General features: G+C 50.2%; 1 protein-coding gene across 1 annotated transcript; it reads right to left on the minus strand.

Moving 5' to 3' along the window:
* Positions 1 to 627: 627 nt before the first annotated feature.
* Positions 628 to 26849, minus strand: COPA (COPI coat complex subunit alpha). Its single transcript, XM_006267476.4, has 33 exons — positions 26742 to 26849; positions 25260 to 25373; positions 24650 to 24723; positions 24232 to 24312; positions 23001 to 23077; positions 22524 to 22633; positions 17693 to 17802; positions 16857 to 16956; positions 16275 to 16410; positions 16039 to 16121; positions 15276 to 15426; positions 15116 to 15182; positions 14519 to 14594; positions 12111 to 12193; positions 10879 to 11018; positions 10354 to 10439; positions 8776 to 8914; positions 8449 to 8611; positions 8194 to 8340; positions 7379 to 7568; positions 7151 to 7246; positions 5325 to 5413; positions 4993 to 5116; positions 4647 to 4736; positions 4458 to 4567; positions 3956 to 4033; positions 3703 to 3771; positions 3093 to 3229; positions 2715 to 2901; positions 2504 to 2614; positions 1953 to 2114; positions 1446 to 1640; positions 628 to 1319 (listed from the first exon to the last, which is right to left on the minus strand). Exons 1-33 carry the CDS (start codon positions 26779 to 26781, stop codon positions 1260 to 1262), a joined length of 3675 nt encoding a protein of 1224 aa, XP_006267538.1. The 5' UTR covers positions 26782 to 26849; the 3' UTR covers positions 628 to 1259.
* Positions 26850 to 26878: the final 29 nt, after the last annotated feature.

A 26878-nucleotide genomic window follows, 5' to 3' on the forward strand; every position in this document is an offset into this window, starting at 1 on the left:
TCTTTCCTGCACGATGCGTGCAAGGGCACAAGCATGGGCCTGCAGGTCACAAGCCCCAGTCCTCTGCTCTGGACCCACGGGTGAGCTCCTGCCTCTGCAAAGCAGGGGGCTGATGTGAATTTCCCACCCTAGGCAACACGTGAGGAATTAGCAACAGCTCTAGGAAACCAGGGAGGTTATTTTACAGGCTCTATTGAAGCATGAAGGAACTGGGGGGGGGGGGGGTCGAGAAGCAGGATAGGATCTGCAGGCACTTTTCCCACCCCACCAGTGGTAGAGCTGCTGCCGCAGACACAGAAGGCGAGTGCTGCGGCTAGCGCTGGTGCATGGGGTAGGCTGAAAGGAGCTCTCACCAGACCATTGCTGCTCCCTCCTAGTCTCCAAACCCATTCACAGCTGCACAGTGATCACCCAGCCTGCCCCACTAAACAGGCTGGCAGGTTTCACCCTGCCAAGCCCAGACTCTCTGGAGCAAAACTTGGTGCTCTGCGGTGGTGCCGGTCCCTTCAATGCCCCCACGAGTCACTTCAGGGTGAAAATGCACTTCAGTTCTACACTCAACAAGTGGAAACACATGCCCCTTTGAGTCTCCACCGGTGCGGCTGAAGGCATGACAGGGGCCTCAGCTAGTTAATTTACTTTATTACAGTGAGGAGGAGACAAGGCTGGGGGAAGCTGGGAAGGACAGAACAGCCGAAGCCCTGGGATTCTGAGCCAATTTTCGCTCCCTTCGCACAACACCCACGTGCCCCTTTGATCAGGAATTAAGACATTAGGAGAGCAACCCCTGCTGATGGTCATGAAATGCCTGGGTCCTCTGCTCAAGGCAGAAAGGGTTCTTGCTGGGCTCGTGAACAGGCTGTACAGAAGCAGCAGCAGCAAGTGGGGCATTGGGATTCCAGCTCCCCAGCTATTTTCATGTGGCACCTCTGTGCGTCAGGGTGAGAATAAAGCTGCCCAGCCTCTTGTGGCATGTGGCCACAGGGCACTGCAATCTTCTGCTACCTGCAGGCAAACACAGCTGCAGCCACTCCAGGCAAAAGAACCCCAGGTTAATGGTAGTCACTGTGGGAATGGGGCGAGGAGCATGGTGAGGACAGTCCTCTGTGGGGCAGGGAGAGCGGGCATTACACACAACAGCACATTCACAGTAGAGGCGAGAGCTCCAGGCATGGCAGGAAGGGAGGAGCCAAGGGGGAGGTTTCAGCTCGCACATCCCTCTGATTAAAGGTCCTGTCGAGCCAGCACAGGACAGGGCCTCAGCGGAACTGCAGGGGACTGATGCGCAGCCCGATGACATCTTTGCCGATCTCTGTGACCTGGGGAGCAGAAGGGAGAAGAGGTCAGTGGTCAACAGCAAGGCAACAGGGCTGGCACAGAGGCTGCCATCAGCGCCTGCTACGGCAGGGTCTATGTGGCTGGCCAGCACAGGCTCCTTTCCTTACCGTGGTGACACGGCAGATCTGGCCCTGGTACTCAGGGTAGTAGCAGGCCCCGCTGAGCGGGCACTTCTCCACGGGCTTGCCGCGGTAGATGGGCCGGTAGGAGGCAGCGCAGATGTCGAAGGGGTTGTGCATGTCATAGTTGAGCTGGTAGGTGTCGGTGGGGTTCTTCTCACAGGCAGACAGGATCTTGCGAGTCTAGGAAGGGGGAAATGCCTCAGCCATGAACAGAGGGGCTGCTGCTGACTGTCCGTGGCAGGAGCTACCTAGATGAACTGTTCCACCTGCTTCCCAAGCAGCAGTGTCCTCCCAGGACCCCAGGCAGACACAGGAACATCCCTCCCACTTAGCATGGGTCCTCTGCCAGAGACATACAGCCTCTGCCCCCAAGATGAGGTAAACAGACCAAGCCAGCCTAGAGCTCAGCCTGCTCTCATGGGGGGGTCCCCAGGGTCGCCACTTCTCTGTGATCCACAAACTCCCGCTCAGAACGCAACAACACACGCGTACCTGCTGGGCCACCTCGGGCTTGGGTCCCAGCTCCAGGAGGCGGCGAGCAAAGGTGGCAGCTGTCTTGAAGTTCTTGAGCTTGAAGAAGAGGTTGAGGGCAGTGCGGAGCACCAGGATCATGTGCACAGGCTGCAGGTTGGAGTGGGTGAAGTAGGCGGCCGTCTGTGGGGGGAGAGAAGCCAGTGATCAATCAGAATTACTGCCTGCAGCGAGGGCAGCAGCCCTGCCCAGCTGAGTACAGGCCCTGCCACTGCAGTGGCTGCACAACAGCCATCTCTGGCTGGCTTGGGGAGAAACCTGCCCATTGGCCTGGTAACAAGATGGCCCAGGTACATGCTGTTATCAGCGTCCCTCAAAAGCAGATGATCCCCCTCCCAGCCTGGCTTGGGAGACAGCTTGCTGTAAGGGTCTCTTGGAAAGCAAGGTAAAGTGACTCACCCAGTCATACGGGGACACTGACCTCAGGGCTCTCAAGTCCCTCTGTCACAGGCCTCACCCTCCCACCCCAGCCCAGGAGCCTGGAGCATGTTGAGGGGGAACAGCTTTTATACCTCGCAGATGCGCTTCTGCTGCTCCAAGGTCTCCTTGGGGAGCTTCTTCCTCTCAATCTCCATGGAGAGCCCCACGATGTACTCCCGGCAGATGGCAATCAGCTGCTGGGCCTGTGAGGAGGAGGAGGAGGAACAAAGAGCGAGTCAGGCACCATTCACCCCCTGCCTTTCAAGAGGATGGATGTGGGGGGTGGGCAAAGTGGCACCTCACCTCGGCAATCTCTTGCTTGTTGTCCACCACGAGCAGCGGCACGCTCAGCAGGATGGACCGGAACTTCTCCACTGCCTCCTCGAATTTGCCGGAGGTGGTGAGCTGGTAGCAGAGCTGCAGGCGCTGGATCAGGTCATTCAGCTTCAGGCCAACTGCCGGGACTGCGTTCTTCAGGGTAGCTTCCTTCCTGAAGGTGGGAAAGGGGAAAAAGGCTTTGGTCTCACAGGACAGGAAGCCAGATCATGGCAGAAGAGGTTGCCTGGCTGCACCAGGAAAACCAACCAGAAAGGACGTGGTGACCAGCCCTAGGAAGGAGAGGGAAGGGACAGGATGGGATGAGATCCAAAGGAAGAGGGAGGCAGGTACCTCACTACTCACCAGTTGCGATGCGGGTATCCATACATGGAGGGGAGGCAAGGCAGGGCTTGGTAGGTGGTGCGGCCCCGGGCATAAGTCTGCAGGAACAGCTGCTTGTAGGGGCCGAAATTAGTCACTCCCACCTGGTCGTGAAGGAGCTGGAGAAGAAAAGATGCACTTAGCCACAGGGTGAGAGCCGTCCATGCCTGTGCCCCCCTACCAACCGCTCCATCTCAGCCAGGGGACCACAGAGACAGTCTCAACCCACAGGAATCCCCACTTCATACCCAAGATGCTGAGGGAAACAGCTCAGGACATATACTGAACCTGTGGCAGAGACTGGAACACCACCAAGCTTTAGCCACAAGACTTCCTTTCTTTGTAATGGGACTATGAGCTCCCAGTGCAGCAAAGGACTGAGCCCTTCCCCCCTGTTAATACCCCAGCATGGGATGGGACCCCTGACTCCATCCTTCAGTCTCAAGGGACACCAAACTATGGCACAGTCAGTATATCAGGGCCTCAAACACCTTGTATTCACCACACCATCCTCACCCACTGCCCTGCACTGGAAGGGGTCACGAACAGAATTAATATATTGGTGGGGGAGAGGATCCCTGGTGTAACTCACCCTCATGGCCGTCTCGAACGAGCCAGCCAGGACATGATCAACAGGCAGCTGTGAGTTGTTGCACCAGACCTGAGGGAAAGCAGAAATGCATGATGGGGGCAGCTCTGGGAGCCACCCCCACCCACACAGCAAGGCTCCAGCCAGCATCCTGACAGAGCTCCCTCACCGTGCTCCCAACTGATAATCCAGCATCACACAACAGGGGTGTGCAAGATCATTTCAGAGCAAGACAGAAAAAGGTCTGTCCCATTACCTGGGCCGGACTGGTGCCTTTGGTGGGTGGCACGAAGAACCCGTCCTCTGCTCCTCCTGCTGGCCCAACCGGGACGTCCTACGGAATCAAACAGGCACTGATCAGCTCCTGAGCACTGTGGACACACACAAGCCACACCAGGCAAAGTGCCTCTGCAGCCTTGGAGTCCACCACGCGAGGCCAAAACAGGTGCAGGGCGGACCCTGGTGCAAGTTCACCCCCAAGCTGCCCGGTCAAAGGGCTCCAGGCCTGACCTCCAGAATCACTTCTAAGCAGAAGGGAGGATCAGCCTCCACAGTCAATCAGATGTGGGACCCTGTCAATACAGCCATTGGGAGACCGGATGGGGAACAGAAGTGGACATGGGTGAAGAACTGGACTGGCTTGTCTCACAATCCAACAGCCACCAGAGCCCAGTGACCCTTCCTTCCTTCCTAGGGATCACTGCAACTGAGCCACGAGCTGCTGCCCAAAACCAGTGCCTGACTTCACAGCCCCATACCAATTCGGGGGGAAGGTCCAAATCCTCTTCGACTTCCCATCCACCTCCTTCCTCCTGCCCTTTCCCGACGGCTTCATCTCCAAAGCCATCCGCAGCATCCACAAAGCCATCTGCAGGACAGAACAGAACCGCAGTCAGCGCCTGCTTGCTGGAGGCTCCCACACTCCCGCTGTGCCCAGGCAGACTCACCTTCATCCAGCTGCAGCTCGGCATCCTCCCCCCAGCCCTCAGTGCCAACTGTGTCAATGTCGATGTCAGCAGCCATTGCACCTCCTTTGCCTAGGAGAAGATGTCCGACAAGGTGTCAGGCAGGTCCCACCACAATCCAGCTCCTGCCACCAAGCCAGGCCGCAGGAAAGCTCACAAACACCTGGATGGTGGGTGAAGGGTGCCCAAGAGTTTCCCAGGGATGGCTTTAACAACATCATTAATGGAACCAATGGGAAGGCAGGGGTGTAAGAACAGGACTACTGCAGCCACTGGAGGGAAATTTAGCTTCATGTTTCCCAGTCTGATTAAAGGAGCTCCCAAGTACCTTTGCTTGCGATTGTTCCTTCAAAGAATCCTTTGGAGACAGTAAGCAGTGGCCAGTTTGTGTCTAGAGGCATGACAGGAGCAGGAGGCTGGAGCAGCTGCGCGTCGGGGTCAATATCTGGGATCTGCTCAGAGAAAGCGAAAGGGAGAGAATCACCTGCAGGCCACAACAGGAAGACCTCTCATTTCAGCCTCAGGGAGAGGGCTGCTACTCCAGGAGAATGCTGGCTACAGCTGCATCCCCATGACCATCGAGGCCAGCTCCCACTGCCACCCTCTGCCCAAACCAGACAGAGCTGGGAAATGGCAGGAAGTGCCAACCCGTTTACTGACCGTTTCCTTCTCAGGGTCAAATGTCTCCTTCAGGCTCTCAGCTTCCTCGTCCAAGCCATGGGTGGCAGCTGTGAGGTAGGCCAGGGACTCTGCAAAGGCACAGACCACCTATGGCTCTGAGGAATCCCATGCATGAGGATTTCCATGTGTGATACACACACAGTGCCTGAAGTGACTGTGCCAGTGCCTGCCTCTGGTCTCATTGTCACGGTGACATTCAAAGGAGATCAATAGCCTGCACAGAGGTATTTTACACCCCCAGCAGCAATTAAGTTAGGGGCAGGTAGGGTGTGCGCACACAGACACAACAGCGGTCTCTAGCACTCAAAGGAGGTCTCAGGACCATTGATTTCGGTTCCCAGCTGTCAGATTCGCTGTGTGACTGTAAACAACTTTCTCGCTGCTCTGTGCCTCAGTTTCCCCAATTTAAAAGTTTCGGATGACAATGCATTTGTGGAGTGCTTTGAGCAACTCAGAGGGCATGGGGAGGGGGATGCAGTAAGGGGCACACCCACTGCCCATACATGACTCTCTTGGCGTATCATGCCTAAGTGGTCATCTGTCCCACCTTGCAGGACACGTGGTGTCTTCCTTAGCCATAGCTCTATAGTTTCATAATTTCATAATAGGTAGGATCACAAGGGACCTGAGCAGATCAAGTCCGACCCATGGCAGGAAAGGATGCTGGGGTCACACAACCCTGGCAAGATGTCTTATCTAGCCTCCTTTTGAAGACCCCAAGGGTAGAAGCGAGCACCACTTCCCTTGGAAGTTGGTTCCAGATCCTAGCCGCCCTGACTGTGAAATAGCGCCTCCTGATATCTAGCCTGAATCTACTCTCAGTCAACTTATGGCTGTTATTCCTTGTTACTCCCGGTAGTGCTCAGGGGAACAGGGACTCTCCCATTGCCTGCTAGTCCCCCTTGGCCAGTTTGTAGACTGCCACCAAGTCCCCTTTCAGCCTTCTCTTGTGGAGGCCGAACAGGTTCAGGTCCCGTAGCCTCCTCTTGTAGGGCCTGCCCTGTTGCCCCCTTATCACGCGAGTGGCCCTCCTCTAGACCTTCTCAATGCTGACCACATCCCTTCTGAAGTGCGGCGCCCAGAACTGGACGCAGTACTCCAACTGCGGCCTGACCAGTGTTGCATAGAGGGGGAGGATCACCTCCTTGGACCTGCTCATGATGCATCTGCGGATGCACGACAAGGTGTGGTTAGCCATACTGACCGCACCCCCACATTGGCGACCCATATTCATTTTGGAATCAATGACATCAAGATCCTTTTCTGCCTCTGTGCTGACTAGAGGGGAGTTCCCCAGCCTGTAGGTCTGCTGCTGGTTCTTCCAGCTGGTACCCTGCACTTGTCAGTATTGAATCCCATCCTGTTCTCATCCACCCACCCCTGTAACCTGTCTAGATCTAGTTGCAGCCTGTCCCTCTCCTCCAGCGTGCCCACTTCTCCCCACATTTTAGTGTCATCCGTGAATTTAAACAAGGTGCTTTTCACCCCCTTGTCTAAGTTGCTGATGAAGATGTTGAACAGTGCAGGCCTGAAGACTCAGCCCTGGGGGACCCCACTGCCCACATCCCTCCAGGTCGAAAAAGACCCATCCACCACCACTCTCTGGGTGCGGCCCTCCAGCCAAATTATGACCCATCTGATTGTGTAGGCATCGATGCCACAGTCACCTAATTTCTTAATGAGAATGGGGTGAGAGACAGTGTCGTAGATCCCACATGGGAAATGGGAGGGATGGATATGGACTGCAGCATCTCTCCAACCCCAGGAAGTGAAGGCCCAAACAAGGCCAGTGCTGCCATACTCACTCTGCCCACAGTTCTTCAGGATCCTCACTCTCTCTGCCACGTCTCCGAGGTACAGGGCATTCTGGTAGTGGCCACTCATGTCCTTACGGATCTCAGCTAGAGCAGGGAACACAGCAGTCACCACCCCCTGAAACTCTCCACCATCCCCAAACTGCTGACCCTGTCCTCCCCCTGGGGCTTGACTCGGTTCCTCCTGTCCCCTATCCGCCCCACTGCCACACAACCCACCAATTTTCATCATCTTCCGGAGCTTCTCCAGGTTGCCTGTGATGAGATAGAGGAAGGAGAGCCGGTCGAAATTTTTGGTGCGCTGGTAGCACATTTCCACGATCTGATGGTTCCCCTGCAGCAAGGCTACCTCGCCCAGCTTCTCCCAGCAGTTCTTGTCGTCCAGAGCCTTGGCTGCTTCCAGGGCAATCTGACAAAGCAAGGGAGAAATGGAAATGGACATGAGAGCAGAGATGCCAGAGGAACCCAGCAGAGGCATGCAATGGCTGGGTGCCAGCCTGGGGCTGAAAGGAGCAGGTTCGATTCCCCACTTCACAAAACAGGCCCAGTGTGACCCTGAACAAGTCACTCAGCAACCCAGATCCTTCCTTGTAAGGTAGGGAAAAAAAACACTGACAGCCTCATGTCAGGCTTGCAAAGCTAAATACAGTCTGGCAGAGACTTCCAGTGAAAATTTGGAGGGGCACCGGGCTGTGCTCTTCACCATGGGGCCATGTAGTTATTGAACATCCAATAGATTCCTATCTCCTCCTAGTCCCCAGGTGCAGGATCTACGATTCACTGCTCCAAGAACGTCAAATTCAGAAGATGGACTGTTGCCCACTGGGACCTGCATATTAGGGGACTGCCACTCAAGTGTCAATATAGGGCTTTCGAGACCGTACCTGTGTTACAGGGTCTCCACAAGGCACGCAGAGGGAAGCAGAGGTTTTCCCCCAGCCCCAGGACCCATCTCCAAAGGTGGGATTTGAGAGCGAGAGGTGCAGGCAGACACTTCCCTTTTTTCCTCATCCCAGCCCAGGCAGCTGCCTCACCTCAATGTTGCCGCACTCCAGGGCCAGGCTGAAGCGGGTCTTTTCATCCTTGACAAAATGCAACGCCACCTCTGGGTAGCCCTTCTTCTGCAGGTAGGCAATGATGGACTGGCCCACTAGCTTGGCATTCCTCACCATGTGCAACACCTAGAAGAGGAAGCCAGGCAGAGGGAATGAGAATGCCACAAGGCAGGGACTCACCTATGCTTTCATATCAAGGTTGACAGGTGTCAGGATAGCCCTCCAGCCCCTCACCTCATCATACTTCCTGTTGATCAGGGCCAGCTTGAACTTGAACTCAGTGGGGTCAATGGTCAGGACCCTGGGCCGACACTCCCTGTCCAGGCAGTACACGTTGTTTCCCTTCACGCGGGTGACGTAGATCGGCAGGTCCAAGGTGCGGATGATTCCATGGTCCCTAGAGCCAGGACAAGATGGACCTGATGAGAGTGCAGGGTATACCCAGAGCTTCCAACGCCAGTTAAAACCACACCCTCCTGGTTTTAACCTGAGTTTAGACCCACGTCAGTGCATAAGCCCTGAGCTCCAGAGCTCAGCAGGTGCTCCACAGAGCAGACTCACCCAGTGGTAACAGCGTATTTGATGTGGTTGCTGGTGGTATAGATAAAGACTCCACTCTCATCCCAGGCACCGCTCTTGACCCGGATATTTTCATGAATGTTACACAGGGACTCCAGCTTCCTGTTGCAGATCATGATGGCTGGAAGGAGGGGGCAACCCAGATGGAACAGTGAGAGATCCCACATTCCCTCCATTTTTATATTTCTGCTAGAGTTACACCAGCATGGGCTGGATACAAAGACCTAGGCACCAGTGAGATTGGCACACCTGACACCAATTAATTCATAGATTCGTAGATTTATAGATGTTAGGGTCGGAAGGGACCTCAATAGATCATCAAGTCCGACCCCCTGCATAAGCAGGAAAGAGTGCTGGGTCTAAATGACCCCAGCTAGATACTCGTCTAACCTCCTCTTGAAGACCCCCAGGGTAGGGGAGAGCACCACCTCCCTTGGGAGCCCGTTCCAGACCTTGGCCACTCGAACTGTGAAGAAGTTCTTCCTAATGTCCAGTCTAAATCTGCTCTCTGCTAGCTTGTGGCCATTGTTTCTTGTAACCCCCGGGGGCGCCTTGGTGAATAAATCCTCACCAATTCCCTTCTGTGCCCCCGTGATGAACTTATAGGCAGCCACAAGGTCGCCTCTCAACCTTCTCTTGCGGAGGCTGAAAAGGTCCAGTTTCTCTAGTCTCTCCTCGTAGGGCTTGGTCTGCAGGCCCTTGACCATACGAGTTGCCCTTCGCTGTACCCTCTCCAGGTTATCCGCATCCTTCTTGAAGTGTGGCGCCCAGAATTGCACGCAGTACTCCAACTGCGGTCTGACCAACACCCTATAGAGGGGAAGTATCACCTCCCTGGACCTATTTGTCATGCATCTGCTGATGCACGATAAAGTGCCATTGGCTTTTCTGATGGCTTCGTCACACTGCCGGCTCATGTTCAACTTGGAGTCCACTAGGACTCCAAGATCCCTTTCCACCTCCGTGCCACCCAGCAGGTCATTCCCTAGGCTGTAGGTGTGCTGGACATTTTTCCTCCCTAGGTGCAGCACTTTGCATTTCTCCTTGTTGAACTGCAATGGTCTCTCCCATTTCACCATGCAAAGCCAAACTTCAGTGCCCTTTCCTTTTCTGGATCAATCTCCTACAAATCCTTTTCCAGAGAACTCAGCCCAAATCCCCTTCAACAGACAAGAGTTCCTTTTCTCCTTCCACATAAATAGTGTTGCTTCTTCAGCCTCAAAGCCAAACCCAGAGAGTCAACCAAGGCTGGGAACCACAAGTAGGGATGATAGGTCCAGAAACAAAAGCATCATGCACTTAACTCCTCCCTTTCTATTCTGGTCTGCTTTTCTCAGTGCCCATCACTGGATGCCTTACCCAGACAGAGCACTGAGACACTTGAGGGGCCAGCTCTCCAGAAAGAGAACTGAGCAGTGAGGAGGTAGAACTGCCCAGCTGTATCTGGGGAAGCTACCAGCTGGCAGAAGGAAGTGCATTTACTAGTCGACATGGGTGGAGCTGCCCTGAACAGAAGGCTGAGCATCCTGAACAGGTGACCATAGGAAGAAGCTGCCTTACCATGCTTAGCCAGCAGAGCCACGTGGGACATGTCAGCTGACCAGATAACATACTTCACCTTGGAGATCTTCACTGAGGCTAAAGTTCTGCAGGGGAGACAGTGATAGCATTAGTCTTCCTATGAAGCCCTTTCACAGGCAGGGTCTATTAACACCCACTGCCAAACACCATGGGATCTGATTTCCAGAACACTAAAACCCTTTTACACTGTTCTGGCTCCACAGAAGTGCATCAGAGTGAGATTAGACTGAATTTACTCTGAAGAGCAGTGCCAAGATGTACACCCTGGGTCCATCCTACCAAGAAAAAGTCTCCCTGTGATCGCTAGCACAATGGCCGAGGTATAAACTGCACAATTACTTTGCTTTTGCTTTGATCCAAATCACAGTGAACTCAGAGTGCAATGTGACACAGCCTGCAGCTGGGGCGACGTGCTGAGTGCATTAATGACTGCGGCTTGTCCCCAAGAGGATGCACGCCAGCAATATTACCAGATTCTGGCTCTCCCAGTAGGGAGGACCTTACCGCTTCTGCTGCACGTCGAACAGGGTGATGGAGTCAGCATCCCTTAGCAGCAGGTTCCCAGTGCCAGCATAGAAAATCTCATCGCAGTTTGGCACCTGCACCTTCTTGGTGATCTCGTTCTTCAGGTTCTTGATTAGGATCTGTCATTGGAGAGGGTGGAGAGGGTCAAGAGCACAGAGGTTCTTGGTTAGTTCGGGAAACCCAAAAGTCTTCTTTCCCCAACGAAAAATCAAGTCTCCTCACTAGACCTAAGAGTAGTAAGCATTTGGTCTACCTAGCAGTAAAAGCAGGGATGCGGAAGGTCTGTGATGGGAACTGGAAAGAGAAACTTTTCCATCCACCTGCTAGTTTATCAGAGTGAAGAGAATCTATTTTTTCCCCCTCATATCCTCACTACACCTGTGTATTGTTATTTTGGGTGAAGAAGAGGGGCAGCGAGACACTTCTCCTCATCCTCAAGTAGTAAAACTCAGTCTTGTCGCTATTAGCAAACTGGTAATTTCTCCATGCAGGTTATGTGAGAAGATGGATGGAGAAAGGTGAAAAGGTGTATGGATGGATAAGGGTGGAGAAACAGGGAAGGGCAGGTGGAATAAAAGGAGAGAGAAAATTAAAGGTACTGAAAAAGGACAACACAGAGAAACAAACAGAAGAAGGAAGCCAGGAAAGAAAGAGTAATAAAAGCAAACTTGTGACATTACTAAGCAGTAAGCACATTGATCGTGATGTAATTAAATACAACAGGAAACAGAACTTAACAGATTTATTTTATGAGGGTGGTAGAGAGGGATCTGGGGAAATGTCAGTAGCCCCAGATGACCATCTGCTGCACACCCCTTCCTCAGCTATTGAGGACAAGTTTTTAAAAATCAAAACTTCCTTTTTCATCCTTGATGCAACAAAACCAGCCTGGCTGATGTCACTGTCCAACAGTGCTTCGTTTAATCTCCTGCATCACTTCCTCTAGTCTATTGTTTGGGTCTCCAAGGGGGGTGGGGGGGATTTTACACTTGCATAACAAAGAGAGTTGACCAGAAATGGAAATCATTAAAATGTTCCAATATTAGCTTTTTTAACCTTCTTTTTCACCTGACTCAGAGCCCCTTCTCCCTGACTGTGCCCTGCCAAAACCCCAAGACCTCCAACGAACTGGTCAACTTCACTTCCGCCCCTCTCCCAGATATCCAAACAATGCGGAACGTAGTTAACGATGACCTAAGTGCGCCCCTTACCGAGTGCATGCGATCCAGGACTGCAAAGCGGTTACGAGCTACCCACACAGCTGTCAGCCCGGAGGAGCGCTTCCCTTCAGGGGCTGGGGACAGCAAAATGCAGGCAGTGAATAAAACCTCTGGCAGGTGCCGACAGAGGCACATTAGTCAGTCTTGTTTGATTCCATCTTGGCTCTGTTAGATCAGCTGCTTCCTACTAATTCATGTTTAACCCAAGGCTATTCGCAAGATTCATTTCCTCCCCTAACACCCTTTCAGAGCTCTCCGTGGCCAGTGCCAGCCCCTCTCTCTAGCCAAGGCACAAGACGAGTGGTTGCCTGTACAGCCAACGCCACCACTTGGCACAGAAGCAGGCCATCCTGAGTGACAGCACAGTCTGTCAAGCTAACGAGCAGAGCTTTGCTGGCCAAACACACTGAGCAGCAAGGGTCCCGGCTTCAATGTAAGCCTCCTCCCCCGTCCCTGCGGCTGCTACCCAGCATAACGAGCTGGAGGAGAAAGGATGCACTTCCCCCGGTGCGCAGCTGTTCCCTCCGCTTTAAATGCTAATATAAAGACAGGGCTGCATGTGTCAGAGGCACAGAGCAAACTGTACCACAGGACATGGGTCAGATGAACCCACAACAGGCATCCTCCATACTAAAGGATGGGGAAGCAGGCCTGGAGGGGACAAAGTAATGCATGCATGGTAAAACAAAACAGTTTCCATCTTGAGACACGTGCGTCTTGTGGGGATGCACTGAAGACGCCTGGGTCCAAACCAATCCCAGCATTAGTGTGACCCCACCACTCATCAGCAGGCCAACACCAGAAGGGGCATCAAGTCACAGGTATACACCCCCCTAGAAAGGAAGAGGGCTGCATGGTTAGAAGCAAGGCTGGAGACCTGGGATTTCTTCCCAGCTCAGCTCAGCAGTTTCCCTGGGGACAGAGAGCCATCACGTTTATTCCCATTTTTATGGTGCGTTAGCTCAGGTTATTACCGGCTTCTCTCAGTCACAAGTGAGGAGCTTCATTAAGGAATGGAGATCCTCAGCCTCCTGAAATGTGGGTATCACTAAATCATTTTCTTTACAGCAAAAGAAATGACTTCCTCCAAGGCTGCTAATACCCTTCTCTGGCTCAAAGGCCTGCACTTATGGGAGACTTAACAGAATAGTTCAACCTCACACAGCATATTTTCTGCTGGGCAGCGCATGGTGGGGAGTAGAAGCAGTTTGCTATGGAGAACTACTCTGGGTGGAAGTTTAGGTTAGATATTAGGAAAAAAAATTTTACTAGGAGGTAGTAAAACTCTGGAATGGGTTACTCAGAGAGGCTGGGGACTCTCTATCCTTGGGAGTTTTTAAGACCTGGCTAGACAAAGCCCTGGCTCTGATGATCTAGTTGGGGCTGGTCCTTCTTTGAGCAGGGGGTTGGACTAGATGTGACCTCCTGAGGTCCCTCCAACCTTCATTTTCTATGATTCTATGAATTATCCTAGGTGTATGTATCCGTTGGGTTTAGATAACTGCTTTGTGAGCACCAAAGTCAGAGGTTCAGTCTCCCAAAGAGGACTTTGGTATCAAGATTACTCTGAGCACTTGCCCTGTGGATCCTGCAAGCCACTTGTCACTTCAACACCTCTTGACCAAAATGAACACAAACTTGAATTATGTTCTGTATTACTCAACCAACTTCTAATACCACCAGGGGACTAAAAACAGCCCCCTTTTGATTCCCATCTCTGCTACCCGCCAGCTGACTTCATTGACAACGCTCTTTTCCCCATTAGACCCGCAGAAACCAGTAAAGCAGCTAATGAGCAAGTTGGATTCTAGTCTGCCTCATGCATCATGCCCCGACACTGCCAGCAAAACACTCGTCGTAGAATCTTTACGGCTGTGATGACAAAGGCAGGCAGAACCCAGCTGGAGTTTCAGATCCCAAATGGAACTTGTATTTAGGAGGGAGAAAAAAAAAAAAATCATGTTTTGACTTGTAAATTGAGTGAAGCCGATCTGAAATTGGACTGAGAGAATGAACATTGGACCCTGGCAGTGTCACTTTTACAGCCACTTCTCAGAGTATAAAGCCTCTTTGAATAGAACATATCTGCTCAAAATCCATCTACACTGACAAGCCAGGGAGGCTGCCTGCTGTGTCAAAAGGGAAAAAGGAAAGTTCCTAATAACTAAATTATAAAATATATATTTGCAGCAGTAAAGTTTGGGATGAACATGAATTTTTCAAGTCAATGTGGCCTGTGATATAGTAAGCCCAGTGCCTGCCAAATGGTGCGCACTGTACGGGCTATGGGAAATGTGGAGAAAGAGTCCAACACGCAGGCTTGGAAGAACAATGTTCTTCGCAGTGGGAGAGTGGATATGGAGACTCATCAGGAACAAAGCAAATCAGCCCAGGCCTACCGTCAGGGTTCTGCGAGTCTGCATCCTTGGGGATGGTGTAGAGGTCATAGGTGCTGTTCTCCAGGTTGCTGGCTCTCTAAGAAGGGAAGAGAAACATGGGTATGGACTTCCCTGCTGCCCACTCATCCACAACAACATTCTTGCACTAGCATTTCAGCATTAACCTCCTTAACACTTTGAGAAAGGAAACCAATGAACCAGCGTGACAGCAGCCAACAGTAAAGCACTGCTAAAAGGGCAACTCACACCTAGAAACACCTGGTGAATGAGATGGTTTTATGGCTATGCAGATGACCATCAAAACTGGGAAAGAGAAACCACTGTAAAGAATAACATGACAGCTTGAAAGGGTACAGAGGCTGAACATCCCTTTAGCTCAGTGCAGCAAGAAAAGGGCAGTGACATCAAGCACAGAGTTAAAAAGCAGCTTTAAGCAAATGCCCATGTTGATGGCTGACACCACTCTGCTGAGGAAGGACATTTCTGATGCCAGCAGGACAGGGCTTAACACTGAGATCAAGTTAGTTTCTCCACTCACTAATACAGGGGCTCTCCATCACCAGCACTGGAGTACTAAGCACTTCCAGGCTGCCTTACCGTGCAGAGCAGGACAGCATTCTCCGCTGGGTTGTATGACATGTTGAACACCGGGAACTTGGAACCGCTAAAGAAGAGACACCACGAAGAGGGAAAGTTCAGCAACAGATATCCAAGTCTTTGCCACGAAGTACCCATTTGTCCCAAGAGCCTGACTCACCTTCGCAGCTGCATGACAGCAACATCCTTGGAGCTGTTGAAGTCGAGCTGACGGAGGAACCGGTCCTTCACGTAATACAGCACGTTCCCATGCACAGCATAGGCAGGCCGCTCACGCTCCAGTTTGAACACAATCATGCCACCATCATGGCCTGGAAACAAAAGACCGGGATCACTACTGGCTGTCAGAATTAAACCTGAGATGGGCACATCTCAGCTGCTTGCAACACCTTTTGGCTGCATCAGCAAAGGGGACCTGATGGAAAAAGTGCAAGGGGATCCCTACAGGCCTCCAGAGACTGGACACAGAGACTGCAGGGATGGCTGACACTCAGCACACAATTATGACCCTGCAACCTTAACTGAATTCTGTGTGCTCCTCGTTAGCAGCTGCCCCATCTCCTTCTTGTTACAGTTCCCAGTCAAGTGAGGGTCTTAGCATCTGTGTGGACCCATGTGACAGAAGGTATGCACAGGTTCAGCAGTGTAACCAGCAAAGGGTGGCTCACAGCCTGTTTGCAATGCAATGGAGTCTAAGCGTATAAACTGGAGCCCTTGGGATATTATGGTAAAAAAAAAATTAAAAAAAAAAAAAGCTTCTCAGCTCCTCCAGTGTTTCTACAGTAAACTGGAACAAGTACCAACAAGCAAAGGGAGCTCTGTCACAAGTGCCCAGCAGAAACCTTTTACCCCCATAGTACAATTACAGGATAGCCACTCCTCCCCAACCCAGCCTCCCACAACCTGTAAGGATTTGTTTTTACCTGCAGCAAAGAGGTTGAGGTTGGGGTGAGCAGCCAAAACCCAGAAGCGATCATGATCTCGGCGGAAGGTCTGGACACCAGTGCTAAAATGTGGGAGGGGGAGGACAAGTCAAGACACAGAGTGAACCAGAAGCCTAGGAATGAACTCAGTTTGCAAGATGGATACAGAAGATGGTCCATCACTCATTTACACCACAGCCCTTTTCACTGGCTAAAACCAGGGGCAGAGCTCTCACCGCTTCGACATATCCCAGACACGAATGCTCTTATCTTCCGAATTGCTAAGGATCAGTTCCTGCCGCGGGTGAAAGACTGCGCATGACACATTGTTGTAATGTCCCCGGCAAGTGTCGACCTCCCAGGCCTTTGATTCTAAGCAAGAACATGAAAAAGTGAGGTAGGAGCATGCTTGAAAGCTCTTGTTCCTGAAGGAAATGAGCACTGTTATCAACTGGACATCCATGCCTGCTAGGCTGCATGTCCACCTCTGGGAAGAGTGCCTCTGTTGGTCTATTAGAGGCCTGTGTTTGACAAGCCTTGAGCCATGGAGCCAGTCTCGTTTTCACTCAACCATCTGCCTGAGTAAGGACAAGATACAATGGGAAGCAGGGGAAGGGCTGGCTGAAGAGCTGGGCTTTCCCCTGTTTGCAGATGCCAATGCTGCCTTTTAGACAGGGGGCAAAAGAGATATTCCCCAATGCTTCCCAGTAAATGCCCTTTGCAAGAATGTAAGGTTCATCCTCAGGTTCATTCTATGGGTGGGGTTAGGAATAGACCAAGTTCCCACCCACTTCCTTCCATTAGGGGCTGCTCCTTACCATTCATCCTCCAGATCTTCACCTGCCGATCGTCAGCCCCGGACACAATGAGAGGCATGGTGGGGTGGAAAGCAGCCCAGTTCACCCCGCGGTCATGTCCCTGAGTGAAGGGGAAAGCAGGAGTCTCTCACACCAGGGCTCTGGTTCCATGGTGTCAATCCACAGAGATGGAGCAGCATGGGGAGCACAACCCACAGACACCAAGACATGCCATGAGAGGGTACAGGTGCCATGAGCTTCATGGGCCTGCTGTGCTGCTTATACCTCATGCACACAGTTCCAGGCTACACCATGCTACGCCAATGGGAATTATATGAGTAATCAGAAGACAAAGAAGAGCCACTCAAGCCAAAGCACTCAGCAGCTGCCTCATCATTTCCATCAGCAGCGAGTTACAGGCATGTCTGCTATGCCACACCTGCTGTAGGAACAGCAGACAAACCTCATCACCTCAGCCTCCAGTCAGTCCAAAATTGCTCTTCTTGTTAAAATCCCAGGTGGGCTCACTCCTGCTAATGACACTGCCATTTGTGTTGCGGGAGGCTCTGGTAGGCCTGCCTCTGGACGAGGTCAGCATTATACAAGCATGGGACAGGTGACAGTCCCTGTCCCAAAGAGTTCAATGCCTTGAGATTTGCCATCTCCAATCTCTGGCTCTTTGCATAATTATTCTAATCTTATTCTACGAGCTCACATAAATTCAGAGAGCTCATCTCCCTGCTGCTATTACTCAAACCTGTTCAAGGACCATCTGCCTGATGGGGACTGCAGCAAGTAGAATGGAACAAGCTACACACACACACGCATGTGTACACACACGTGCATGCAGACAGTACCTCAAGAACATGCTTCACAACTGCATCCGTGGTCCCAAACAAATCCACGCCAGTTATTCCCCGGACATCCGACTCCACAGCTCCAGGGGACAGGTTCTTCTTCCTTAGGCCTTCAAGGGGGGAAGGAGAAAGCAGGGTGGCGGAAGCAAAAATATGATTACCAAGACACTGATAGTAATGCAGGGCTCACAAGGACAATCTGCATGTATCTTAAGGTGGAGATGAGGAGTTTGAAAGGAAAGGAGAGAGTAAGAGAGAGAGATCAAGGACAAGCTCAAACCAGATCCACAGAGAGAAGATTGCAATAAAGCACACCCACCAGATGAAAGCCTCAGCTCATCAGGATGGATAAGCAGAGACGCTGCACAGAAAGGGATACCATCACTGCAATGTTCAACTCCTGATCCGAGCTTGGAACTTTTAGGGGGCTTTCACATGGGCCAGCCTGACAGGAGCTCTTGCTCTCATCCTTTGCTTGTGGATTTGGACCATTTGTGCGGACACCTGCTCTCTTAAGACTATTCCTGAAACGTGGAAATACCTCTTGCGTCGTCTTTAAAACCATTTTGGTGTCTGCAACTTATCCAAGTTACCAGGGGCTGTGGAAAGATGAAGCTCTTCTGGAGGAGGTAAATAAGGAGGGAAGTGCTAAGAACCCACAGTTCTAACAGGCCTTAAATGAGCTCTCCGGGAGTTCAGCCCCTCAGAAGTCAGCCCAGAATTCATAGGCAGCTCCCCCAAATTGGATGTGTTTGTAACACACCATAAACAGGATATTCTAGTCATTCCAACAATCTGATGAGCAGCACTTGGAAAGGACTGCCATCTGGTGGGAGCATGTCTAGAGAGCCTTAAAAGTAATATATCCACCCCACCCCATCCCACCCAAACAAGATGGACAGAACCTTGAACTTGTGAGGTTTATGGAAGGAGGGAAATCTTGCGAATGAGAAACCCATAGCACTGAAATTTGCTTCTTCTGGAGACCAACATAAGAACTGAACCGTTTTGACAAGCCAGTGCTCAAGGACCAAGCAAAAAGTGGAAAGCAGCAGATTCCCACAGCTGGCCTTTGGAGGTAAATATAGATCTTCCCAGTTTTTAAAATGAAGTGGTGCCTTTCTATGTACTACAAAATATCATAAGGATAAGTGCTTTGAAACCACAACCACCTATTTCTTTAAGTCCTATGCTGCTTTGCATTATTCTTTCCAGGACATAGTGACTATGAAAGGGCAGCAAAACTACCTTCTACCCAAAGTGCCAAAACATTTCTCCATCAGAAGCTGAAAAGGAGAGAGCAGGGAGAAACATTTATCATCAAATGAGAGGCTGGAGACATGTCTGCAAAGAAAGGGGCAACCAGCAAAATTTTCAAACAGGCTTTTAAATCTAAAATAGTTGAGAATAAGACCACAGTTCAAGATCCAGAAGGCAAAACTGACCAAGATCAAAGTGAAACCAATTCTGCTTGTGATACTGCCCATGACAAGCCAAGTGGAAAAAGACAGCACAGATGACAACAAGTAAGTTACTTCTTTTTAAATTTCCAACTCTGATCTTCCAGATATTAGTAATCCAGGGAACATTTTAGAGAAGGTTCCAGTCCTGACAAAAGTCCCTTTGACAAAGTTAGTCTAGTGAGATTGGCACACGGATCAGTAAATCAAAACCAAATGGGAGCATTTCACACACTGAATTGCAGAGGTGCACACAGATGGTCCAGATGAAAATGGAGAGCTTGAATGGTTGAGCGGAAGCTTCTAATGAGCTGACACAGATTGACCCAGAAAGAGAGAAAGGACAATGCACACACACAATCCAGAAGAGGAAACAGAAGACTCGTAGAAGAGGTGATACTTGAGCCTTTGGCAAGCCAACAGAATGGGACTGAAACGACAGGTGGAAAATTTCTGGGGCAACTGCATAAATCCAGAGGGAAGGCAGGACACCTGCAGAATGTACCAGCTTCCTGTGTTGCTCTGGGGAGGGAGGCAGAGAAAGAAGGGCTTGTAGCAGAATAGATATTAGATGTTCTGAACAGAACAGTTAACTAAGAGGTTGAGAAAGGAGCCTGGGCTCAACATGCACAAGAGCATTCAGATAAAAAAGCAGGTGTTAGGAGGGGATGCTGATGACTGAGGAGAGCACTAGGGAAAAAAGGACTAAACACCAGCCATAACTTGATGGATTGGGGGGTGAGAGAGGGAGAGAGAGTTCCTAAGAGGTCAGACGTTTCTACAGTCTCATTTCCCGGGATGCACTGGCCGGAGCCACAGAGGCACTGCAACAACCTGGCAGCTTAAGCAAAGGATTGTATTAGCTACAAGGGCATTAGGTATCTAAGCTGCCCTCTCCTGTCCCTCATCCAAAGCTGCATACCAAGGGGCTGGGGGAGGAGACTGAACAAGGGTGCTTGAGGTTTTGACAACTGCTTCCCCTTGGGCTCATATTCCTTCTTCCTGCCTAATCCATCCGCATTCACAACTGTCCAACAGCGTAGTTAAGGGGTTGGGTGTTGCAGGGAAGGGTCCATCAGCATCACTACATGCTGACTGGCAAGCTTGCAGCAAGACTGTCTCCCCCATAGCACCCTCAAGGAAAGGACAGAGCCACCTCTGTGCTGCTCTCTGCCTCAACACCCTGTACTCTGGGTCTTTTCACTAGAAAGATAGGATTGCAGCTAAGCCCTCAGGCTGATTTCCTTGCTTGGTGATTGATCACCCAGCTCTACTGACCTAGACCCTGACAGACCAGGTTTCCTGCTAAGCAGCAGATGTAAGCTCTTGCCAACTGAGAGAAAGTAAAGAGAAGCCAGTGTGTTTATTTTCCAGTACAAATGAAAGCATTCCTATTTCAGGATAGTGAGAAGAGTGCCTTCCTTCTCGGTTAATGGTTACAGAGAGGCAGACAAGACAGGTTATTTTGTGAACTCTGGGGTTAATGTTAGTGTCACAAGCAAGAGGCTTCACTCTACAGCATAGGTGATCATGTTACAACACAGCTTTTCATGCAATTTAATATGGTAGCTGGAAACCAGCTCCCTCTGGCTATGTTCACACACTCTCTCTCAGGAGATCAGCAGAACAAGGGCCCTTTAATTCTGAACAAGGACTTCATGCTGCAAAAGGATGCTGAGCTGACAACCATGGAGAGAGAAAGCCTCTGTCCACAGAAGAAGCAGAGCACAGGTAAAAACAGGGGAGCTTTCCTCACACTGACTGTTCCAGGTACTGGAGTCTCTGTGGCCCATACATAACTTGGCCTCCTTGCTCAAACTGTCAAAAAGGTAGCAACTCTGGTGTTGGTTCAATCACCAGATTGTCAGGCACCAGAAGAGGAAGTAAGACTCCTCCACCTCATTTCTCCAGGGGCAAGCAACTGATATCTGAGACTCCAAGTGCTGCCAGGAGTTCACAAGTCCTGCTGAAGCCAATAGGAGCTGTAGGCACTCAGCACCACTCAGGACTAGTGCTAGGGCCTTCCTTGACTACTAGATGCTTCTGCATCTCCAGTATTGGGCAGCAGCCCATAAGGGACAAGAGCTATTCCCAAAGGCCCCTGTGTAAGAGTTATGCTGAGGACAGAACTTGTAGTGGTGCTGGCCAAGCAAAAAGCCCATTTCAAACCAGTATCCCATTTATTCTCACTTTGCTCTCCCACTAAGACTCTCCTTCCAGTGCTTAAATGGAGTGACATCTAAGTCAATAACTCAGCATGTACAGCAGAGTCCCTAAAGCCTCTTCATCACAGACCAGCTGGAGAAAATGCTGTTCCATCTCCAAATGCATTTGGGTGCCAGAACTCTGCTGAGAGAGAGTGGGTAAAAGCAGCAGTGAGCTTACTGGTGGAACAGATGTTACGCTCCCCATGCTGGCAGTAGGGAGAGGGAACAGGTCATAAATGATGAGAGCCTGTCCTCAGCCCCTACTGTTGACACTGCTGGTCATTTCTGAACGTGTTCTACAAAAGGAAGTGGCTCGCCCAGCCAAAACTGCAATGGTGAAAGTGGCAGGTGAGAGATAAGGACCTAAGCTTAGCTCTAGAACAGCCTTGAGTGCAGCAATATTGCCAGTACTGTTCCTACACCAGATCCTACCTCCTCTCCTTCAGTCACTTACCTGCCTCTCTACATCTGTTATGCTCTCTCCACAGGGTACTTAGCCTCTCTCATGAGATCTTAAGAGCATTTCATTGACATTTCTCAATTACCCCCACAGAATCAGCATCATCTCATAAACAGGTCACAGCGAAACACAAAAGAGCCAGAAACACCACCCAGGAGCTCTGATATCCAACTCCCTACTCTCATCTCTGCACTGTACTCCATCTTTGAGAAAGGGACATAAGTAAACTAGGAACCATTCCAGGAGTCAGCATTCTCCATGATAACCTCCTCCCTTTGCTGCTAACAGATATGACAGCACAAATCAGATCCTCTCCTTAGTTAATGCAGAGGCCATTTTAGAGATAATAGTGAATAACTCACTGCTGTCTCCATGACCCTGTTTATTCCAGAACAATTCCCCTACGATAAAGATGACCCATGGACCCCTTCTGCATGGCCTACATCCTATCCAATCTCCCCCTTAGTATAGAAAAAAGGGACTGTGCTACATCCCTCCTGGATAAAAGTACTCATCGCCCACATGGCTGATCAGACTGAGACGCTTGAAGGAGACTGAAGGGAATAGATCACAGTATAGTGAACTGCTGGGCTCAAAGACACAGCAACTGTCTGATTCGTTACTTCTTCCTCACTTTGCTTTCAGTAATTGCAGTTTTTAGCTTGGCTTAGTCACTGGACACCCCCTCGGTTTGGGCAGCTCACCAGAAATATCCCAAACGCGCACAGTCTGATCCAAGCTGGCTGACACTACCAGGTCTTCCGAAGGGTGGAACTGGGCGCACATCACATAGTGGTTGTGTCCAGTCAGCACGCTGTGAGAAAAGGGACAGAAAATAACACTGAAACCAAGGAGGCAGCAAAACATCTGCTGATCCAACCTAGCATTTAAAAGCTGAATCTGGTAAGGAGCAAGGATGAGAGGGGATGGGTGGTGAAGAGAGTACAGAAGAGAAATGCACTTTTGCAGGGGACCAATGCATAGGTGACACCAGTTTTTAATAGTTTAAAATTGATAGCTATTATCAATTATCTATGTGAGCAAGCATTAAAATATTCATTTTAAAAAAAGGGAAATTCCCACATTAAAAGAACTGCATGTAGACATATTCTGACACAGTCTTATTTAAGGTTCAAGAATGCTCATATCTCTATTATTTCTACAGTGTCAGGTGTCTTTACCATACGCAGGTTCTGGATTGCCAGTTCCAAACCCGGATGGTTTGATCATCCGACGCACTCAGAATCCAGGGGTATTCCTAAACAGACAAGACATTCAATATTACCTACTTGAAATAATGCCATGCACATCCACAAACATGGTCTGTAGCTAAGCCAGAGGCAGCCATAAGACTCTGTATTTAGCTGGGTTAGGTATCCCGCAGAATAACGATAAAAAAACAAAGGTGAAAAAAACAATGGCTCAACTACTACATGGCATACAGCACCACTTGCTTTCAACAAGTATCTTATGTACCTGCGGGGCACTGATACATCTTGGTTTCCACAAGTATCTTGCTTCAGATCAAATGGACACTATTGAGAATTTCATGGATTCATAGATTGTAAGGCCAGAAGGGACCTCGGAAGATAATCGGGTACAGCCCCTGCACCAAGCAGGAAAGATAACTGGGAGGTCAGGTGACCCCAGCAAAGTGACTGTCTAGTTTCCTCTTGAAGATTTCTTAGGAAGACTGCAATCCAGAGTTTACACATGACAGTGGTATGGAATAAAACATCTTCGAAAGGCTGAAGATGAAAGTTGTATTCAAGCATCTGCCTTGCCGGGGGACTGATGTGCATTTCTGCATGTTGCCACGTTCCAGCGAACAGCTTTTCTTTATTGTTCTCAGTAAACATCAGCCATGTTATTTCCAATTGCATGAACAAATGGCCAGCAGGAAAAGACAGACCCAATCCCTGTCTGTGCTCCAAATGATGCCACCGGGAACAAAAAAAACCCTTTCAGTGAGTAGTACTAATTGTCCCCGTGAATTATTTCATATATGAAGCATCTCAGAGGCAGGAATCAAGACTTTCTTTACGACTGAACAGCCCTCAGCATATTGTGTTAATCTGGGATCCTAGTTTTCTCCAATTTAAAAAAAACAAAACAATTTCTAGATTTAAAAAAGCAATCCAAAATCCATATCTTTCTGTGATTAAAAATGAAAACCACTAATATATAGATATCTATAGTGCGGTTTCATTTTAATCACAGAAAAAATGTGGATTTTGGGTTACTTTTTTAAACCACAAATGGGAGATTCTTTTTTTTTAATCAGAGAAAACCAGGAACCCTTATGATTACTACCATAAAAGAAAAGCAGACAGAGAGTATTTCCTCTACAGAAAATGAGGCAAGGTGCATAACAATGACTTATACTTCAAGTTACACTGCAGGAAAACTTACATGGTGGAAGAAGGTGGTACGAATGTAATCCAGGTGTCCCAGCAGGGTGAAAAGGCAGCGGCGTAGCTTATAATTCCAGACCTGGACAACAATAAAACAAAACACTGTGAGAGGCTTGCCAAACTCAGCCCCGATCCTTGCTGACAACTTGTTCTGGACCTGCAAGAAGCCAGCTGCCTCACAGACTATAGTCTCTTTCATTTTACATGACCCGAGTCAAGTGAGAAACAGACCTCATCACTAAGTTTAGCTCCCCGTGATGCCCTCCTGAGCTCAACTTCACCATTTCCATTGTCTTTTGATTTTTTATTATTAGGCTCTAAGCTTGCACGCATGTTTCACACATTTTACAGCTTTCCCATGCTCTACTACACACCCTGACTCTTTGGACAATGGGAAGTAGGAAGGAAGGTTTTACCTTGATTTTGTAGTCATCACCTCCAGAGACAAAGAGAGGTTGCTGTTTGTGGAAATCAATACCACGGACAGGTCCTGCAAGGGGAAATGGGGCATGTGAGACACAGGGATAGAGCTAATAGTTACATCAGCAGTCAGCGCAAGCTATCACTTCACTTGAAGAAGAGTGCAGCTCTATCACTTCCTACTGCGTTTCAATGGATGAAGTAACGCCTCAAAGTGACAGAGCAGCTTCCTAAGACCTCCTCAAAGCAAGTTTTCTTCTCTCTACTGGGCTTTTCTAGCCACATCAATATAATACCTAAGAATCTATTACACGTCCAACAAAGCTATCCTTAAGACACCCCTGTAAAGCAAAGCAGCATTATCTTCATGTTACAGCTCAGGAACAGTGCAAAGAGCAAGTAATTTGCCCAAAGCCAAAGACAGAATATGCAACACAGCTAGAATTAGAAACTAGACCTCTGGAAGCCCAAACCTGGGAATCAAGTAAAAGATCACGCTTCTTCCCCTCACATGCTTGTCATTTTCTGCAAAGTGCCTGCTGCACTTCAGTCTCTTCCTGAAGTGTTATCTCCTACATCCCCCCCTACTCCAGCTCACACACTCACCATCGTGCTCATCAAATTTGTCAATGAGGGTGCACATCCGGTAATCCCACAACTGGATCACACCATTGTGCAAACTTGTTAGGATCCAGGGCCTCTTTGGGTGAAAGCTGAGCCCTAAAACAGACAGACAAAGAAATACATAGGGGTCAAGTTTCCAGTTAAGTGCAAACTCTGGAGACAAAGATAGCAGTGGAAGCAGGGAAGAACCAGTCATCTGGACCTGCCAGGTCTCAAACACAGGATACAAGTGGCTGTTAAACTCCCAAAGAGGAAGCATGCAAACATACCTTGCTGGGAGGTTCATAGGTCATAGCTGCTGAGAGATTTATTGCATCATAGTTCTGATTACAAATGAGTTTCAGCAATAAGAACGAGGAAGCATCAGCTCTCTATGAACATTTGGAAATAAACCTGGCACAGCCCAATTGAGATGCTTAAAAAGCACATCCTCAAGCACCACATAGAACATGATCATCATCAGTGTTAATTTTCAGGCTCTTCTCACCTTGAGATACCCCAAAGGGGCCTCAGGGTGGGTAGAAGTCGTGGAATCACAGACAACGAGGGCTGGGAGGGACCTCAGGAGGTCACATCAAATCCAAGCCCCTGCTCCAAGCAGGACCAGCCCCAACTCCATCATCCCAGCCAAAGCTTTGTCTAGCCAGGTCTTAAAAACCTCCAAGGATGGAAATGCCACCATCTCTCTTCCACCTTCCTAATAAGACAATTTTTCCTAATATCCAACCTAAACCTCCCATGCTGCAAGTTAAGACCATTGCTCCTTGTTCTGTCATTTTCAAAAAAAAAAAAAAGAAAATTCAGGTCCTTCCAAGGGGCCACAATCAGGCACCTAAAAGCTTCACTGAAAACATCAGCTAAGGGCTCCAAGATAAAGGCAGGCTGCTTTACTCCCATGTGCCGCCAATGGCTTTTTTTAAAGCCTCCCAGCGCTGCGGGGACGGATGTGCAGACAGAAAGCAGCAACTGTCACCGGTGGTAAAAGATATCACTGACATCTACCACCCACGAGCTCGTAACACCGGCCTAGAACCAGCAACGAGCTAGGAGTTAACAAACATTAAGAGACACCAGACCCAGGGGTTTCAGGAGACTGGCGCTGCCAGCCAGGCCCCGGGGCTGGACTGATAACACCCCTGATGCCAGCTGAGAGGGGCAGACGCTGGGGCAGATGCAGAGGGCAGAGGCAGAGGCGGGGGCAGGAGGCAGCAGCAGGGGGGGGAAGAGAAACCGGGGTCAGGACTGGGGTGTGGGGGAGCCCACGGGAGGCAAAATAGCGTGTGAGGGGGGGCATGGAAACTGGGATGTAGGTTGGGGGAGGGGGGGGTGCAGGGGATGGACATAGGGAAGAGTGGAGCAGGGCGCTGGGATGGGCCCGATCCTGAGAAGCGCCGTGCTGAGGGAGGGGCCTGGACTTGAGGGGAGGGTGCTGGGATGGGCCCGATCCTGGGGAGGCCCCGTCACCTTTCACCCGGGCCGACTTGGTCTCGAACTTGGTGAGCATCGCGACCCGGCCCCGACGCCCTCCTCGGCCTGGCCTCCACGTCGGCACCGGAACTGCCCCACGCCGCCACTTCCGCTTCCACCCCGGCCCGCCGGAA

This window comes from Alligator mississippiensis, chromosome 15, assembly GCF_030867095.1.
Source record: "Alligator mississippiensis isolate rAllMis1 chromosome 15, rAllMis1, whole genome shotgun sequence".
Classification (NCBI taxonomy): Eukaryota; Metazoa; Chordata; order Crocodylia; family Alligatoridae; genus Alligator; species Alligator mississippiensis.